General features: G+C 44.6%; 2 protein-coding genes across 6 annotated transcripts in view; one reads left to right on the plus strand and one right to left on the minus strand.

Moving 5' to 3' along the window:
- Window positions 1-371: 371 nt before the first annotated feature.
- ACOX2 (acyl-CoA oxidase 2) lies at window positions 372-17,827 on the plus strand. Of its 2 annotated transcripts, none has more exons than XM_032120458.1 (15): window positions 372-477; window positions 1,285-1,462; window positions 2,607-2,769; window positions 5,385-5,536; window positions 5,811-5,918; window positions 6,531-6,650; window positions 7,137-7,252; window positions 7,650-7,822; window positions 8,891-9,053; window positions 9,707-9,897; window positions 11,040-11,201; window positions 12,167-12,272; window positions 14,256-14,473; window positions 16,219-16,348; window positions 17,083-17,827. In XM_032120458.1, exons 2-15 carry the CDS (start codon window positions 1,303-1,305, stop codon window positions 17,143-17,145), a joined length of 2,025 nt encoding a protein of 674 aa, XP_031976349.1. In that variant the 5' UTR covers window positions 372-477; window positions 1,285-1,302; the 3' UTR covers window positions 17,146-17,827. The 2 variants fall into 2 exon arrangements, with proteins under 2 accessions (XP_031976349.1, XP_031976348.1); XM_032120457.1 differs by having other exon boundaries at window positions 373-477; window positions 1,237-1,462.
- Window positions 9,726-17,865, minus strand: part of PXK (PX domain containing serine/threonine kinase like) — a 57,512-nt gene continuing 49,372 nt past the window's right edge. For 2 of the 4 annotated variants that reach the window (XR_004242275.1, XR_004242272.1), the window contains exons 20-21: window positions 14,995-15,119; window positions 9,726-12,736 (exon numbers count right to left, since the gene is read on the minus strand). The gene's annotated coding sequence lies outside the window, so the exon portion shown is untranslated. The remainder of the gene's footprint in view (window positions 12,737-14,994; window positions 15,120-17,865) is intronic. The other 2 variants (XR_004242274.1, XR_004242273.1) reach the window with 1 other exon arrangement.

A 17,865-nucleotide genomic window follows, 5' to 3' on the forward strand; every position in this document is an offset into this window, starting at 1 on the left:
ACCCCAAGCTGCGGTCAGGGCCGAGGGCAGTGCTATGACAGAGCTGGGAAAACCCTGAGCACGTCAGACCCCCAGGCAAGGGGCAGCGCCAGCCCGAAGGGTGCTGCTCTCTACCCGGAGCAGGCTACGAAAACAATAAACCAAAATTAAAAACATCCAGAAGAAGGGCAGGGTGTCACTTTGGTGACGGAGCTGGAAGTGCAATCTCCAACGCGCCAGCTGCCTGAAGCGGGATCAGAAAGTCCTGTTTTGAAGCGGGATCAGAAAGTCCTGTTTTGAAGCGGGATCAGAAAGTCCTGTTTTGAAGCGGAGAGCCTTCTGAGCGCCGGGAGCTGAGGGATTTTCCTGCCAGCAGAGGTCAGCGCTCGCAGGAACTCCCGCGGCCCGCGGCGCCGCCTCCGGGGACAGGGCCCGGGAGCCGCGGCCCGGGCAGGGAGGCAGCAGCCGGACGGCTCCACGGAGGACGCCGGAGACGAGGTACGTGGGGGGCTGCGTTTGCACGGAGAGAAGGGAACCGCGTTTTCCTCACGCAGCCTCGCGGAAGAGGAAGCTGAGGCCGAGGCGTCCCCGGCGCCCAGCCCCGCGCTCCCCGTGACGCCTCAAGGGCAGCGGCGGGTTACCCCAACCCTGTGTGCCCGCCGCGTGCCCCCGAGGCTTTTCTCTCTCCAGCAAGACACCTTGGATTAAAGGCCTGAATATCAGAAAAAGCAGGAATTGATAACACATTTGCAGTGGTTTCCAGAGTTTCTATTTCTTAAAGTAATCTGATGTTTGGAAAGGGAGCAGCCTTTTTCCCTTCAAGGGAAAAAGCTGATTTATTTTCTACTCACCACAGCTTTTGTTTTTACTAGTGTCCTGTGACAAATCTCACTAACACGGGCTTAGGGGTTAATGTAAAGCTGAGCCCCAAGGACAGAGGCAACACAGGCAGAGCCACCAGTGCCTGTGAGCCCTGGGCCAGAAACTCTCTTAAACATTAACACGTAGTTGTGGGATATCCCAGCATGAACTTTTCACAGAATATTGGGGACAGCCTGGGGAAAAGAAAAATATTTCATGTTTTAAAATACATCATAAAACCTGCTGTTTGAGTTCTTTAAAGTGCCATAAATCTTGATTATCCATTGCAATGAGGACAGCATAGTGCCTAAATATTCATGAAACCCTTGTGCAGGGTTGTATGAATACTGGCCAGCCTACCAAAACCACCCCTCACTGTGCCAACATCTCCATCAGGCATCCACTGACGGGTGCCAGTGTCAGAGGAGCCCCATTCCTTTCTAGAGCAGCGCAGCCTCCGGGATGGCTCTGCTGGAGACCAGCAAGTACCCACAGGGCTCAGTGCTTGGCAGCGTGAACCCCGACCTTGCCAGCGAGAGGCAAACAGCCTCCTTCAGCGTGGAGAAGCTCACGGCCCTGCTGGATGGCGGCACGGAGCAGACGCGGATACGGAGGGCAGTGGGTGAGTGGCCTCACGAGGCCCTGGTGGGGGCTGGCACAGGCCATGCCTGTGTCCTGCTGCTCTGCTCCTCGTTTGCAGCACGGTGGGGTATGTGCTCCTGGGCATTTGCTTGTTATCCATCTCTTTAAAGAGTGGGAGTGTGGAGCTGGAGTCTTCTCTTCATGTAAATCAGTACAACTCCTCCGCAACCACGCCTGCTGTCTGAAGCTTTTCCCCCTCCCTGCTCCCATTCCCTGTCTCTGTCAAGACTGGTTAAACTGGAATATAAGAACTGAGGATCGAGCATCTGTGTGCGAGGGAAATGCGTGCAGGGGCTGGTGCTGCTGTGCAGAAATGCACATCACATGTGAACCACAGCCAGCTTCCCTCCTTGGCACATTGGGCTCAGCCAGGTGGGGAATTTCTTGCGTGGGTTGACTCAACCAGGTTGAGCTGCTCTCACTCATGATGGGTGTGCCAAAAAATGACTGTATGCTCGGAAGAAACAGAGGAAAAAAACCCTCCCTGTTGTCTTTGTAACTGCATCCATGTTACACACTTAGCAAAGGAAAACAGCACAGCCACTGGGATCACCCCTTTCACAGTGCCACTGGAGTTCAGTGTAACCTTCCACATGAATAGATTCAAGGTTTTACGGCAAAATGGACAAGGGGAGTGTTCAGGCTGACACAGAAGTAGTGACTCTGTGTTGTTTTGCAGCAGTGCAATGGGCTGGTAACATCCCGAGTCAGACACCCAGCAGGCTCCGGCCATAAGCCACCCTCTGGCTAATGCAGCTCACCACAGCCCTTACTGCCCCCACAGCAATTGGAGGATTCTTGGTATCTTCTGCCAGAAGTCACCTCTCCCACCCTGACCAGGGACGGTGCCTTACCCTGCAGGGTCACCATTTCCACTGAACAGACCCCTCTCTCAGGCCCACTCCGTTCCCCTCCTGCCTCCCCAAAACCACAGCTTTGCAGAGTTATATGTGACAGCCATGGGAGCCAGAACTGGCAAAACAAAACCTGCCTGCAGGCACCCTAAAAATCACAACCTCAGTATCCATGAGTCCAGTCCTGCCTGCTCCTCCCGAGCATGGCTCGAGGCACTGCCTGCACTTTCCCAGCCCCCGGAGAAACAACTGTTCTGTGTTGCTTTGCAGTGGAAGCTATTGAATCCGACCCTGTATTTAGCAGAGAAAACCAGTATTTCCAGACCCAGAATGAGAGGTACGAATCAGCAGTCAGGAAGGCTGTTCATCTCCAGAAAAAGATGCATGAGATGGGATGGACTGAGAATGGACCTGAATATAAGTACATTTACAGGTGATTTCTTTTTTTTTTTTTTTTTAATGTACAACTAATTTTTTGTTAAAAGCTTTGTATTCCAAACAAGAATCAGCTTCAGCAAAGGCTGGGAAAGGCCAACAGCTGACAAAATAGGTTTGGATAAAAATGTACTGCAGGTTTTTACTTTAGCAGCACACTTGGGAAAAGGGAAAATGGTGGTACATGACCAGGAGCTTCTCAGAGAGCAGCACATGGGTACAGCATGATAGATCACAGCAGTTCACAGCCACAATATGGTATTTCCACTTCAGCAACCTCCTTACTTGTGCTGCAGCTCTCATACCACCCCTTAGACATTTTTAAATGTATAACCAGAACTGGAAGTGGTGCTGTTTCAGTTACATTACTGACATCTAAATAAATTAAAGATTACATTTTATGTATTTAGAAAACACATATTTTATTAAGGGAAAAAAGAAAACAAAAAAGAAAAAACTCACCTTAGTGAGTGTAGGTAAATGAGGATAAAATATTTTCACATTCCTTTCCTTTAAAAGTTTCCTTAACACTTTGTGTGGGGTTGAGCTCTACATTTCAGTTGCTTGCCCCTCCTTTCCCCCTTTGTTAAATCAATTCCTGGCTGGCTGTTGCTCAGGGCACACTGTGTTTGGTGGGGTCACATACCCAGTAGGAAGGTCCAAGTTCAGCAGTGTCACTCAGAAGGGTAATGCCTGTCCCTTACACAGCACTGCCGACACTCAGAGCCACTTTTTGGCGTTTCATAGACTCATAGCACAGTTTGGGTTGGAAAGGACATTTAAAGGTCATCTAGTCTAGCTTTCTGCAATGAGCAAGGACATCTTCAACTACATCAGGTTGCTTGGAGCCCCATGCAGCCTGACCTGGAATGTTTGCAGGGAGGGGACATCCACCAGCTCTCCAGGCAACCTGTGCCACTGTTTCACCATGCTCATTGAAAATGAGTTCTTCATTATGTCTAGTCTAAATGTACCTTCTTGTAGTTTAAAACCATTACTGTTTCCCCTATGGTAACAGGCCCTGCTAAAAAGTTGTCCCCATCATACGAAAGATGATAATTTTTTATGCTGAGCTTTTGACTGCCTACAGCGAGTGGAACTAATGAAGGGTGAAATGTACCATGAAGAGCTCTTGGACCTGACCATTATATTTCCATTAAAAAGCAGCTCCCACTGCTCCCTCAGAACAAAAAAAATCCACCCTTTCTCCCACCCAGGTGTGCTTTTATCAGGCCCCCTAATGCCAAGGGCTGCGTCAGGGCCAGCCCTGTGCTGTCCCATTTGCTGGATTTGGAGCAGAACTGTCTGGCAGGGCAGCTCTTGCCTGATGAAAGACCAGGTGAGCACCAAGCTCTTATGACAGAATCCTGGCTCCCAGTGCCCAGCACAGTGAATCACTCACACAATTTAAAATCCAGCTTTTCAAATAGCAGCTAAAGGAACGTTATTTCTGGCCAGGCTGCCAAGGATTCATTAAGTCATTTTCTGTTAATCAAAGCAATTTCCCTTTAACGTCTTTGTTCATATTTCCCCCCCCACACTCTTTCAGCATGATTAATTCTCTCTCAGGGCTAGTATAAAAGAAAGGTCAGAGTAATTTGTTAACAATAGAAGGTATCTATGTGAAAGGAGATGCTCTCTAGAGCACTGCAGTAAAGCAATGCTAACAGCCACTGAGCTACTGAGAACAGCACAGCCACTTACTTGTACACGTACCTGTATCTGTGAGGTGATTCAGTCATGTTCTGAGGAATCCCAGGAAAAGGGATATAATCATATTCCTCATGTTTTCTTATTATTTCTCACACACAAAAAAAGCTTAAATAAATTTCTCATTTGTGCCATGGAAATCACTGTATCCAAGTTCCCATACACAGCTTCTGGAATAGTGCATTTTAGGATGTATGCAGATGGTGATGGCAAAGGACCTGACCAGACAACCAGGGGTTACTTGGATGTATTTGAATTTTTCCACAAGAAAACATCTCAATTCAGGCCAAATCTCTCTGAACCCCAGTATTGTTCACTAACAGCAATGGGCAGCAAACAAACAGCAAAAAGTACAGCAACAAACCCAACATACCATGGTATTTCTCCAGAATGGGAATGTTCAGGAAATCCAGGTCCCAGATACCTACCTGTGTAATTCAGTCTAATATGCCCCACAGTTGATTTGCTAGGGTTTGGGGTTTCTCAAGGAGGGTGCTGCTTTGTTTTTTCTTTTTAGTTCAGCCTGAAAATCTGACTTAAATTAAAGCCTATGAAGTAAATAAAAATACAAAATGCTCACAGAGTCTCAGGAGCTTTGGAGCTGGACTGTGCTTTTAGCTCAGCATCTGCTACTCAGAACAGATAATTCCTCCAAGACCAAGTGAAATAATGAGCGAGCAACACATAAGCAAACTCTGTTATGAAAGAAGAAACAAAAGCAGCTTGGAAGGGCATTTTTCCTGCGATGCTGTGCTGATGCTGGGTGCTGGGCAAGGTATGACAAGGCAGAAATCAAAAGGCAGCAGGTGGTACTGTCTGGTGACCGCTGCAGTGCCACTGCTTCATTCATCACATGCCTGGAACTTCATCCCCTTAGAAACGCCCCTTGTGCCTTCTCTGCAGAGCACTGGCAGGAGATGTTGCGTTCCTCCTTCACCGTGTCTTCATGAGAAGTATTTCAGTGCTGGGCTCTGACAAACAAATTGCCAAGTGGATTCCTCTCGCCACCCAGCACAAGCTCATTGGAAGCTACGCCCAGACTGAACTGGGACACGGTAAGGTTGCAGGAAAAACAGCATTTCTGTATGACACAAGGCTGCAGCCCAAATTCCCATGGGAATTTGACTCCAAACTGTCCATCCTTGACTGGGACTGGGGTGGTTGGGTTCTCATTCATGGTTCTCATCAGAAGGGTAAACCACAAAAGCCTGATAATACTCACAGCCAGCTTCCAGGGATCCTTCACTCTCTCCATCCCTGTGGTATACCAGGAGATAGGTACATAGATACATACATACATAGATCTTTTTCAAATTTCTTCTTTTAAAGGCACTTATCTTCAGGGTTTGGAAACAACAGCAGTTTTTGATACTGCTACTCAGGAGTTTATACTGAACACGCCAAAGATCTCTGCCATGAAGTGGTGGCCTGGAGACAGTAAGTACCACCAAAGTATTTTGGGTTTTGCCTCCTTCAGTTACTCCATCTACCCTGGTTAAGCTCTGTGTTTGAGGGCCCAGGTGCTAGCAGAAGACTTCGATAAGAGAGACACATATGGACAAGCAAGTAAGAGAAAGGGGATTTTCTAAGTTCAAAGGCCACAAGGGAGCCACCATCATCTACAAAAACCCCTTGGGTTGCAGGCTGAAGAACTTCACTCAGGAAAGCTCTTGCCTCTGCAGGAATAAATCTTCTTTGTAAATAATACTCAGACAACCAAAGTGTGAAAATCTTGGCTCCCTTCAGGAAGATATTTCACAGAAACTAACTGGAGTCACTGCAACAGCCACAGCACTTCCCACTCTCAGCATTACATTAGCTCAAAACTGTTTATTTTTTCTCATATTCTGTTACAAAACTGTTAATCCAAGGCTCATGGGCAGCAACAGAGGCAGAATGATGGTGCAACTTGTGAGAGCTAAGAGCGAGCTGATTTACGTTTCCAGTGCACACCTGTGCTGACCCAACACATAATTAGTACTGACCTCTCTGAACAGTGTTTGTGCTCTATCTTATCTTAAGGGAATGGGGCTGTTTTTCTTCTCACAGTGGGAAGATCAGCAACCCACACAGTGGTCTTTGCTCAGCTGTATGTTCATGGGAAGTGCTATGGCATCCATCCCTTCATCGTGCAGATACGCAGCCTTCAGGACCATTCACTCTGCCCAGGTAAACGACCCCAGACACTGCATCACTTGTGCAGGTGCTCTGCCTGTTTTGCCCTTAAATGTTTTCTAAAACATTGGGCCCAGGGAGATAATATAATTGCCAAAACAAGCCAAGCCAAGCCAAGACAGATACCCAAGGTGTAGTTATCATTAAGCCCAGCCTTTTGATCTGAAGGGAAATTTAACATATCCTCAGCCATATCCAGACCAAGCCCTTGTCATAATCAGAATCCTGGGCTGCTCTGAGCACCTCAGCATTAATACCTCAGTTCTGACCCCAGCCAGCACAGATCCGTCTGTCCATGGATCATGGCAACAAACTACCACTAGGCATTCGAATGCTTGTTTCATCCCTTGGGCAAGATCACCTATGCTGGGGAAGAAGCAGAGCTGATTGTGCCCTTCTTTTGAGGTCTCCATCTTGACACAAAATGGGGAGCAAACAGTTCAAGTGGAAGTAAGCAGGCTATGTTTTCTCCTGCTGCAGGCGTAACTGCAGGAGACATCGGTCCCAAAATGAATTTTGAGCACATTGACAATGGCTACCTCCTGCTGAAGAATGTGCACATCCCCAGGGAGAACATGCTGAGCAAGTTTTGTGAGGTATGTGTGGACTCACATCACAAACTCGCCATCAGACTCTCATTCCACAGCCAGAGAGACAACAGGGACCTGTCTAAATTCAGGACAAAAGGTTTCCTTTGAGTGTCAGCAAGTCTCTGAGGTTTTATCAAGGGCAGAATGTACCTGAATCCTAAATGAAAGTCAGTGTCAAGAATTCCACATTCAGAAGCTGGGGATCATAGGGCAGGCAGAACCCACCTCTGCCAGAAACAGTAAGAATTTGTCTCTTCAAATGGGTATCTTTCACCTATCACACATAAAAGCATTGTTTGCATTCAGTGAAGGATTTTTATGTCCATTTTATTCCGTGCATAGTGATTACACAACCACAGTAGTACTGAAGAAGGCAGCATCTGACAGCTTCTCTCTACTCTAGGTTCGACCAGATGGCACCTATGTAAGACAGGGGTCACAGAAGATTAATTATTTCACAATGACAACAGTGCGCATTTCCCTCATTTCAGACGAGGTTCTGACACCCCTAATGAAGGCTTGCACCATCGCCATCCGGTACTCCGTGGTTCGCCGGCAGTCCAAGCTAAAGCCTGGGTAATACCATGCATCCCCGTGGGAAGGGGACTGTACACTGTGTTCCCCCACACCAGTTTGTATTTCTTCTCTTCATCTTATCTTTCAGCCCATCACTGGCTGATTTCCTGGCCCAGACAGGCCATGATAAACACGCTTCCCCATTATTTACATTAATGAGCTTCAGTCAAAGTACAAGAGAATGTTTACAGTTCTTTCCAAGATAAGTTTCATACTTTTAATAGGTCAGTGGCTCACACAGACCTTATTTCTTTATAACTGGCTGTCCCCTGTAATCCCATAACTCAGCAGAATCCATACAAAGTGAACAAGTTGCTGAATTCTTATTCCATAGAGTTTTACTAGTGGATGCAACATTAAAGTACCTTCCAACATCCAGAAATCCAATATCCACACTTTAATCACTGAATTGTATTCAGGGTTGAATCCCCATTATTTTTAAAGAGATACATTGATTTGAATGGATTACAAAGATTTCCATTTAAATCTCCTTTCAAAAGCAGAAAGATTCTAGTGAAAACATGGTTTTGTTCAAACACAAACCAAACAGAAAAGCACAGCAGCTGAACTATTGTAATAACCAATTCCATCAATTGAAGCCCTAAATGTACCAACCACAGCAGAAGTGATAAAGAACATCCAACAAAAGCTCAGAAGACTTCAAATAATTCAGAGTCAAATATTTTCAGGGAAACATTTCTATGCACCGGGCCACAAAGACTCCATTTGAAAAGCCAAAGTTTATCAGGGTGCAATGCCACTGCCTTTCCTGGAACACCTAACAACTTGCTGTCCTTGAAGGCTTCATTCTCTTCCTCTCCTGCAGTGCCTGTTCCCCTCTGTACTGACTGACCACACAGTCCCTTTTCTACACTGTTAGGCTCTTCTGGGTTTGTTTCTCCAATAGCTCAGCAAGCTGGGCAGATTTGCTGCCACACTGTCAGCTCAGTCCTGTTCACACACTGCTTCTTGGTAATGAAAAATGCCATTTCGTTCTGCAGCAGGTAAAGTAACAGTAGTTGTGACCATGTCCACACTTTCCCTGCTTCATCAGCTGTCTTCCAACAGGGAACAAGAAGCAAAAATCCTTGACTACCAGACTCAGCAAGAGAAACTGCTGCCCCAGCTGGCAGCAGCCTATGCCTTTCATTTCATCAATGACTACCTGCAGGAGCTATTGAACAGGGGATACATAGAGATCCAGAAGAAGAACTTTGACATGCTGCCAGAGGTGAGCTGCAGCAGGATTAGCTCATTCAGCACTTTTCATCTCTAAATGTTAAAGTATTTCAGCAAACTGGACAAGCATTCCCTTCACCACTAGAGAAGTAGAGGAGGAAGCACTAAGAGCTCAAATGACGTGTCCCAGGTCCACAACCAGTCAGCAACAGCATTCGCTCTACCACCCCAAACTTTTTGGTTTGGGAACCATTGCAGAGTGAAAAGTCCTTGAAAGGCATGCCCATTGGCTGAAAGCCTCGTTCCAAGTAGCTGGTGGCACAAAGTGTTATTACACAACTCCATCTACAATGCACACGCGCATACTTCTGAGCCAAAACCAAAAATGCGACTTTTTAGACAGAACAGAATATTTTGCAATTGGGTGCTTGAAATGAAAACACACTCTGAACAAAGGTGGCCAAACCCAGAACTGGCTGAGAGAAACCCAAAAATGTATAAACTGACCACAGTGTGCCTAGCAGGAGTGTGTGCAGCATTCCAGGCAGACACCAAAAGCCAGGCTCAGAGAACTGGGTGCTACCACCATGCAGGGGGAGACTTGACAGGGATTTCATGCCTAGACACTGCACAAAATTTTAAAAAATGAACTTATTCTGAGGATTCCACCAGTAACACTCTGCTTTTCCCTCTCATTTTTAATAGCTACATGCATTATCTTCAGGTTTTAAAGCTGTGATCACTCAGCACTGCACTGCAGGAGTGGAGATCTGTCTCCGGGCCTGTGGGGGCCATGGCTACTCCCTGCTGAGTGGACTTCCTTCCTTGTATACCAAAATACTTGCCTCTTGTATTTATGAAGGAGAAAACACCATTTTGCTCCTGCAAGCTGCCAGGTAACAATTCAAATATGTTAATCTAAAAGCCTGCCCCCTCATTTATTCAGCCTTTACCACTTCTGCAAAACCAGTAAAACCAGCTACTCCTTTCACACAGCACCTTCTAAAAATACAGCTCAGGACATAAACTATTCATGTCTTCAGTCTAACAAGCATGGAAGTGTATGGGAACTGGATTATCTCTTCTGGTTTTGGTTTGGGGATGTCTGCAGGTGCTGTTCTGCATAACCTCATTTCCTCTTTGCCTGGTAGCACAGCAAAGGTGTTGCTGTGAAAGTTTTGTGGTTAATTTTTTAAGCAACCAATGTAACAATGGTACGATGTAACACAATATTGGTAAAATGAGGTCAATTCAGAGAAAGCAAAGTTGTTGGATACTGAAAGTGGATGAGTCATGCTTCAAGAACATCACTTTCCTCCAAACACGCAGACTGATGATTATCAAGAGTAGATGAAATACTGGATAAAGAAACTACAGCTGCTTGAACTTTTAATAATGTATGTTTTTACTAGAAGGAGAAAATCGGGGCACTTCCCAGGGTCAGAGCCATCACATAGCTCTATGCTGCATGCAGACATTTCTGCACTCATTACTGCTTTTTGCAAGATCAACAGCAAGGTCAAGAAAAATGCTGTACCCTTTTAATTCCAGACCTGGTCAGTCTAGCTCATAGCACAGGTACCAAAAAACTAAGGGAGTGGGGAATGCTCCTTGTAAATTCTCTCCAAGGGTCTCATGTGTTAACATAATGTGACTGTGTGTTGGGGATCACAGAGGTGAAGACCAAATCACCATTAAAGCTCCAGAGCATTGAGACTCAGGTTGTAGAGTTGATAATGTATCTAATCACTACACTGCTGAGACTGCTAATAGCCACAGCAAGTTTCTGCTGAAAAAACTACCATTATGGATTGCAGTAGTATTAAATAAGGCAGACAGGCCACCCCTGAGACCCACCACAGGTCAGGTTATTGTGAGTAACATGCAAAACAAAAGGTCATTACTTGTTCATTCTGGGCCACTGAAGGGATGGGTCACACCTTGCTGCTGCTCACCTGAGCCCATTTACTTTTTGCATGACTGTTTGCTGTGAGGAGATCACCACCATACCCTGCTCTGACTGTTACCCTCTTCCCAGGTTCCTGATTAAGTGCTTCATGGCAGCCAGTGCTGGCCAGCCTGTGCCACCATCTGTCACTTACCTGGCTGCAGTGAAACACGGGAAGTGTCCAGCCAAGAACAAGTTGGATTTTCTCAGTCCAGATATTTACACTGAGGCCTATCAACACGTGGCAGTCAGGTCAGTACACAGGACGGGAGACAGGATTTCTCTCTTTGACATCAGAAATGTGTTAAGAGCACAGCTTTTTCCTTGCTTTAAAGGGACATAACGTAAGTTAAACAAGGATTGGCACCATCTGTTCCTGAAAAAGAAAAGGAAGGCTACACAGGATTAACAGCCATGTCAGATGTTCAGTATGAGGCTTTCACACTCAGAAGTTTTTAAGCCATGTGCTACCAAACGACTACATTTCACAAAGTTGATGGCACTATTAAAATAAATCCCAGACCACATCACTGAGTTGCCATCCAGTAAAATCTTTATTGGATGCTGAGCAATTCTATATAGAATGTTAAAATTTCACATACCTGAGAAAGTGATGTTTGTTTTCAGTTTAAACCATAGCAAGAACAGAGCCTCTCATTCTGTCTGTAGCCTTTCAACTACACATTCAGCAACTCAACACAAATTAAAATGGTACCATGAGTGGTCTCAGAATTATGTACACAGTTATGGGCTGTATAGGTGTCACCTCTGCAAATCAGGTAAAAGGACAACACTGCTGTCATTGAAACCAGTGTAAAAACAGCCACTATCCAAAAGCTTCAGTATCAATGGGAACAGGATTTGAATCCCTGTGTAGAAAAGGAGAAACGTAATGGAACAGCTGTCCAGTATTACTGTTTGTTTTACAAACTCTCCTTACACACACACAACCCAAGAAAAGCTCAGCCAAACCCCTGGTAAACTACTCTGGAAGCTGAGAAGGCAGAAATCCTTCAGTACAAGGGTGGTCTGCATTCTTCTCACAATTTATACTTAGATTTTGCATAATCTAAGTTCACTCATACTGAGTGTAGATAACTTCAGATGTCAGAAATTCCAGTCTGCCATTCAGTCACACATCACTCCCAAGTGCAAATTCATGCATGTGGGATGCTACATTCACATACAATATACTTCATGCTTTTTCAATTTTCCAGGCTCACAAGCAGCACAGCAGAAAAGCTACAGGACTTGATTCAGTCTGGAGTCAACAAGCACGATGCGTGGAACCAGTGCACAGTGCAGCTGGTGCAGGCTGCAAAGGTTAGCAGAATTTATCTGCATATCTGATGTTGGTCATTATGAAACAATATGCAACAGAAATGGCATGATTAGCTTAAAACCTCAGTGCTGTTTATTGTTTCCTGTTGACATCTAAGAGACACCACAAAGATTGTCACTGTGGTCTGCATGGTGGAAAAGTTGTAGTAAGAAGCAATTGCAGATCTGAAAAATTTGCTGCCTGTATAGGCCAGGTAGAAAAAGACTAGGAGAAATGAAAGGGAGAAAAAATACATTCACAGTTACGCTGCTACTACTGGCAGAATCAGACCTCCCATATCCTGCAACAAAAACTCACCATCTCCAGCCAACACTCATCTTTTTATAAGAATCCAGCATTTCTGGCTCCCAGAGAAGTCTTCCCAAAGCCACTCCACTGAAAGCTGATGGAGTCACAGCAAAGGGTGAAACATGCCTGGTATTTCTTCCATCTGCTGGAAAGATAACTGCAGGGAAAAGAGTGAAAACCAGTGATAAGTGCAATGTTAACTACTGCTGAAAGATAAAACAAATCAAATTAATAAGAGATGCTTTCAGCTGAAGTACCTTTGGGACGGCAGCATTTGTTCCCTAAAACAAGGGTGAATTAGAGTTAAGCAGAAAAGAAAACAAGGGGATAAAAGCCCTAAATATCAATGAAAACTAAATCTGTTGATAGTTCTGTATCTCCAAAAACCAAAATTCTTTTTTTAATATGCAATTAAGTGCAATTCCTCTACAGTTATGGTGAAGGCCTTCCTCCCTCCGTTCCTTCCTTCCTTCCTTCCTTGAGGAAAAGAAGATTTTGAAACAGGTCCATAACTTATTTTAACATCATTAACTGTTTCTGAAGAGCCTAACATATGCAGAGGGCTGGCTGTGGTATTGTCAGTGCTGCTGCTAGACTCTTCAGAAAATGGGATCCACGCCCCCAAAGTTTCGTAAATATTTCAGGGACAGGAAAAAGTCACCCAAACCCCTTGAATTTTCCCCATAGCTTTCAAATTTTTATATACTGCTGCCTTCTTGGGGCAATTCTCTATTTACTTCTTATTCCATACCTTCCCTGGAGATTGACCCACACATCTGGCATGGCAACTCTATGAACTGATGCCTGCCAGCTCTCAGCTGAGTGGCTCAGACACTGGGCAGACTCCACACAGGTTAATTGCTTGAGTAGCCACTCAGGGCCACTCAGCTTCTCAGGCAGGTTCTGCAGTTCACACTGGCCTCCACCTCTGCTGCTTCACCGTGCCAGCAGGAAGAGCTGCAGTGCAGGTGTGCCATGCTTACACCTACAGCTGGAGGGGAACTGTGCAGTGGGGGAGTGAACCCACACAGACCCCAGCACCACCAACCACCCACCGCAGTGTCAACGTAGCAAGAGTCACTCCAAAGACAGGTGGAGTCAGCCTAATTCATCTGCTCTGCACCTCAGCTAATATTTCTGTCATTTTTGGGTCAGACATTCTACTGGTGTCTGACCCAGAAATTACCAGTTTACTTAAAACCACAAAAGTGGGAGGTAAATTTGGCTGTTCTTCTGTGACAATGGTGTTTCTGGAGCTGAAGTCTCATAGACACTGATCCCAAAGTACCGTGAGTCTAAGGTCTTCAACAGAAGTTTTCTCCTGTTGATGTACAACCAACATTCACTTAGAACACAGCACATTCCAATGTGTTCCCTTCACATAAACTCTTAGGGAAATTCATCAGAAGTATTTAGAATAAGTACTACCATGATTTCTGAAGCAGTTTTCTGGAGTTTACAAATACCACAGTGTTGACTGTTTATACATTCTGTCTTCTGCTGTTGCTGTAAGCCAGGAATGCAAAAGGCCTGGTCACCCAGCAAACAAAGGATACAGACTGGAGAAGTGCCAGGGAAATGAAAAGGTTTTACATTCTTTGCAAGAACACTTGAGTCACTTGGCCTACTAAAAGTGTTTTGAGGTGCATTCACTGTTGATCGTATTTGTTTTCCAGGCTCACTGCCACTACATTGCAGTGAAAAACTTTGCAGAAACTGTGGAAAAACTCGAGACCAAGGCTGGCATCCAGAAGATTATGAAACATCTCTGTGACCTCTTTGCACTACATGGGATCTTCTCAAATACAGGAGCCTTCTTGCACGATGGATACACATCTCCAGCTCAAATGGACATGGTCACAGCATCCTACCTGGACCTCCTGGCTGTCATTCGGTGAGCTACTTTGGCAGTACACACACAGCTATGCAGTTTATCCCCGTGATAGATATAAAAGGGTGCTGCTGTACCTATGGCAACATCTCCACAGTCAATTCACCTCATTCAGTTTTTATTTTCATTGCCTGGCAGCACTAGAAATTGATTGAAACATCTACTCAGAGCTTGTTTCAATGGCAAAATAGACCCAAGTGTCCAGCTCCTCTGCAATCGCTAAAGTTCTGTAACATGAAATCTTAAATTATAAATGAAGAAGTCATGAACACTTTCTACCATCTGCAGTAGAGTGAAAGCAGGAAAATATGTAGTCAGAGCACACTGGCAGGAGGGAGCCACAGCAACCCATCACACATTGCAAAATCTGCTTAAGCCACAGCTAATACAGCCTAGTCTGTTGCCATGGCTGAGCTGCAATTGGTACCCAAACAATCCTGCCTACAGCTACTTCAGATGCATCTGCTCAACACCATTTATCACCAACTCTCTGAATTCTGAATTATGTTAAGGTTTTCACTTACCACAACACCCATAGAGGCTTTTTGACAAAGGGTTCCGTTTTCACTACTCAGTGCTGTTTGTTTAGGACATAATAACTTATGGTGCACAGGAGTTGCTACTGTATGTAAAATTCTACCTAAGCCACCTGGAGAGAAACAAGAACACGCTATTAAGCAAGAGCTGAACAGAGCTGAGCCAAATAGCAAGGGTTTTCAGAACTGACAGCAGAATCTGAATTAAGTGATAAGTTTAACATAATATTTTCAAAAGCCTAACACACTGTCTTTGGAATTCCTTGCAATTTCTGTGTTAGTCCATGCCTTGTTAACAGGATTCAAGAATGGAGTATTTACATATTTACAGTTAGTAGAAAGGATACAACCACTTCCTGGTCTGTAGCAAAATCCCAGCCTTTCCCAAACCCTCAGACAGCTCTTCCCCAAAAGGAACTGGAAGATGCAAATGCCAACATTTGAGCAAACCACTTTGCATCCTGGTACCTCCGGTGTGAGGTACAGCCAGCACAGCTTCTATACCCAAGGTGATGGGAAGATGAGGAAAAAGAAACCATCTCCTGCTTAGGAGATGCTGCCTGTGCTGTGCCTCTCCATGCTGTCAGACTGGCCCCTGGGCTAGATGAGCCCTTGGATGGGTCAGGGTTGTTTTGCTCTTACAGACATGAACAGAAGACCTCAACACCTCGTGATGAGGTAACAGAAATACTGAAAGGTAGATGAAGGTTGGGGATCACCAAAGCAACTTCACAGCAGTCTAGTAGGAACCTTACTCCATTTTATAAGACAAACACATACAGCTTAAGAAAAATGAAAGACAAAAAGCAAAATAACAAACTGGCAGAGACTACTGAGAAAACATCTGACATGAGATTGAGTCCTGAATTAGGGATGGAGCCCAGGTGATTACAAGACCCTGCAAACACCCGCTTGGCACTGCAGACAGCTCAGGGCATTAGTAGAACATCACAGAATCACAAAATTGTTAGAGTTGAAAGGCACCTCTGGAGATCATCTAGTCCAATTTCCCTGCCAAGGCAGGGTCACCTAGAGATGCCTCTGAGGAATTAAAAGAAGCAGGATTTTCCCCTCCAGTAAAGACAAGGAGGACAACTGGCACAAGCTTTCCAGGAGAAACCTGGGCAAATGACTTTCAAGTTTATCTTTATTTTCCCATCTTGCAAAGCAGTACCCTCTCAGTAACAGGAATGTGACTCCTGTGCTCCGTAGGAAGGACGCTGTTCCACTGGTGGATGCTTTTGACTTCACAGACAAGACCCTGAACTCTGCACTGGGCAGCTATGATGGGCAGGTTTACCAGCGGCTCTACCAGTGGGCTCAGAAGTCACCCACCAACCAGGTAGGGATGAACTAGAGCTGGGCAGCTTCCCCAGCAGCCAGACCAGAAACTGCTTCTCTTCTAACAAAAGCAATATAGATGCGAGACAAGAGCTTTTAATTCCTCTTTGTTTCACGGATTTGTATCACATTGTACAGAATAAGCTAAAATAAAAGTGTATTTACTTATTATGGAACAGCACTAAAGGCAGGGTATTTTCTATACACTGATACTTTTACTAGTGCAAAACTTGGGAGTTTTAATAATATGTTTAATCAGAAAGAGTGTAAGTGTTAAACAAGGCAATTTGATCCTTCATGGTCTTTAGCACTTTGCTTTCTCAATTCATCCATACTGTGGAGTAATGTAAAATTATGTGTGATGTAAACATGTATTGCTCTGTTTGAAACTCATTTGGCCTTGAGTGAGATTTTTACTGTGGTAATCAGTATCCCTTTGAAATGCTACAGCTGAACACAAAATTTGCCTTCAGCAAACATTCAACTCCAAGCATATTTTCTGAGGTTAAATAGTATGCTGTCCCCTTTGGGATGAGTATGGTGTGCTGGTTATGAAGAACAGCACATATAGGGGAAAAGATCTTTCATATAGTTGAAGTAGCTGGTGGTTTGTTGGTTGGGGTTTTTTTTAATAGTGTAGCTTTCTGTATTTCAGAGATTGTTCTTAAGAAAAAAATTACAGCCTTTCCCGTCTTAATTGCCATTAATTCCCTTCCACATTCTCTTTCTGAACAGATGAGCCCAGCCTACGAGACGTATTTGAAGCCACTTCTGCATAACACACTGTCGAAATTATGAAGACCGTGTTCCAAGTGAAGGGCATGCATTTCCTCTTGTTCTTTGTGCAGCAGTACATTTATGAAGCATCAGTAATGACTAATCAGAATTAATAATCAGTAATCAGTTGCTTACTTACAGTTACAACAAGTAGGAAAGATTCTCAGCCAGCCATTTGCAATTAGACAGATGCCAACAGCGCTGAGTGGTACCCGCTGCTGTGAGACAATCTAGTCAGGAATGGTCCAGGGTTCACTGTTTTCTATCCTTTCTATCAAGTGTCTTGACAGCATCAAAACTCTCGCATTTGGCTTTCTTATTCTTTTTCTAAATCTACTACATGATGATTGAGAAAAAAAAAATGCCACCACACTGTGAACCCTCTCTCAGTGTGTTATAACCATACAGTGCCTTCAAAAAAACCCAAACCAACCAACTTCACTGAAAAATCCACAGTGAAATTACGATCCTGCATTTTTAGGAACAAGTTCTTCTCTTCGATCAGAAAGTGTATTAGAAAGCACATCTGTTTTGACAATTAAAATAGCTCTTGATTTGCTCAGTACTGGAATATTCCTGCCTAATGAAGATGCAGACAAAGCTGATGCCATCTCCAGTCTGCAGAATTTACCTTCCCATTACTAGAGCTGCTCATACTGTCTTTCTATAAATCCTGAGCTCCAATAAAGTGTATTATTTGGAATACTGCTTCTCTAATTATTATACTTCATAATTATGGAA

The sequence above is a fragment of the Corvus moneduloides genome, chromosome 11 (genome assembly GCF_009650955.1).
Source record: "Corvus moneduloides isolate bCorMon1 chromosome 11, bCorMon1.pri, whole genome shotgun sequence".
In the NCBI taxonomy this organism is placed as follows: domain Eukaryota; kingdom Metazoa; phylum Chordata; class Aves; order Passeriformes; family Corvidae; genus Corvus; species Corvus moneduloides.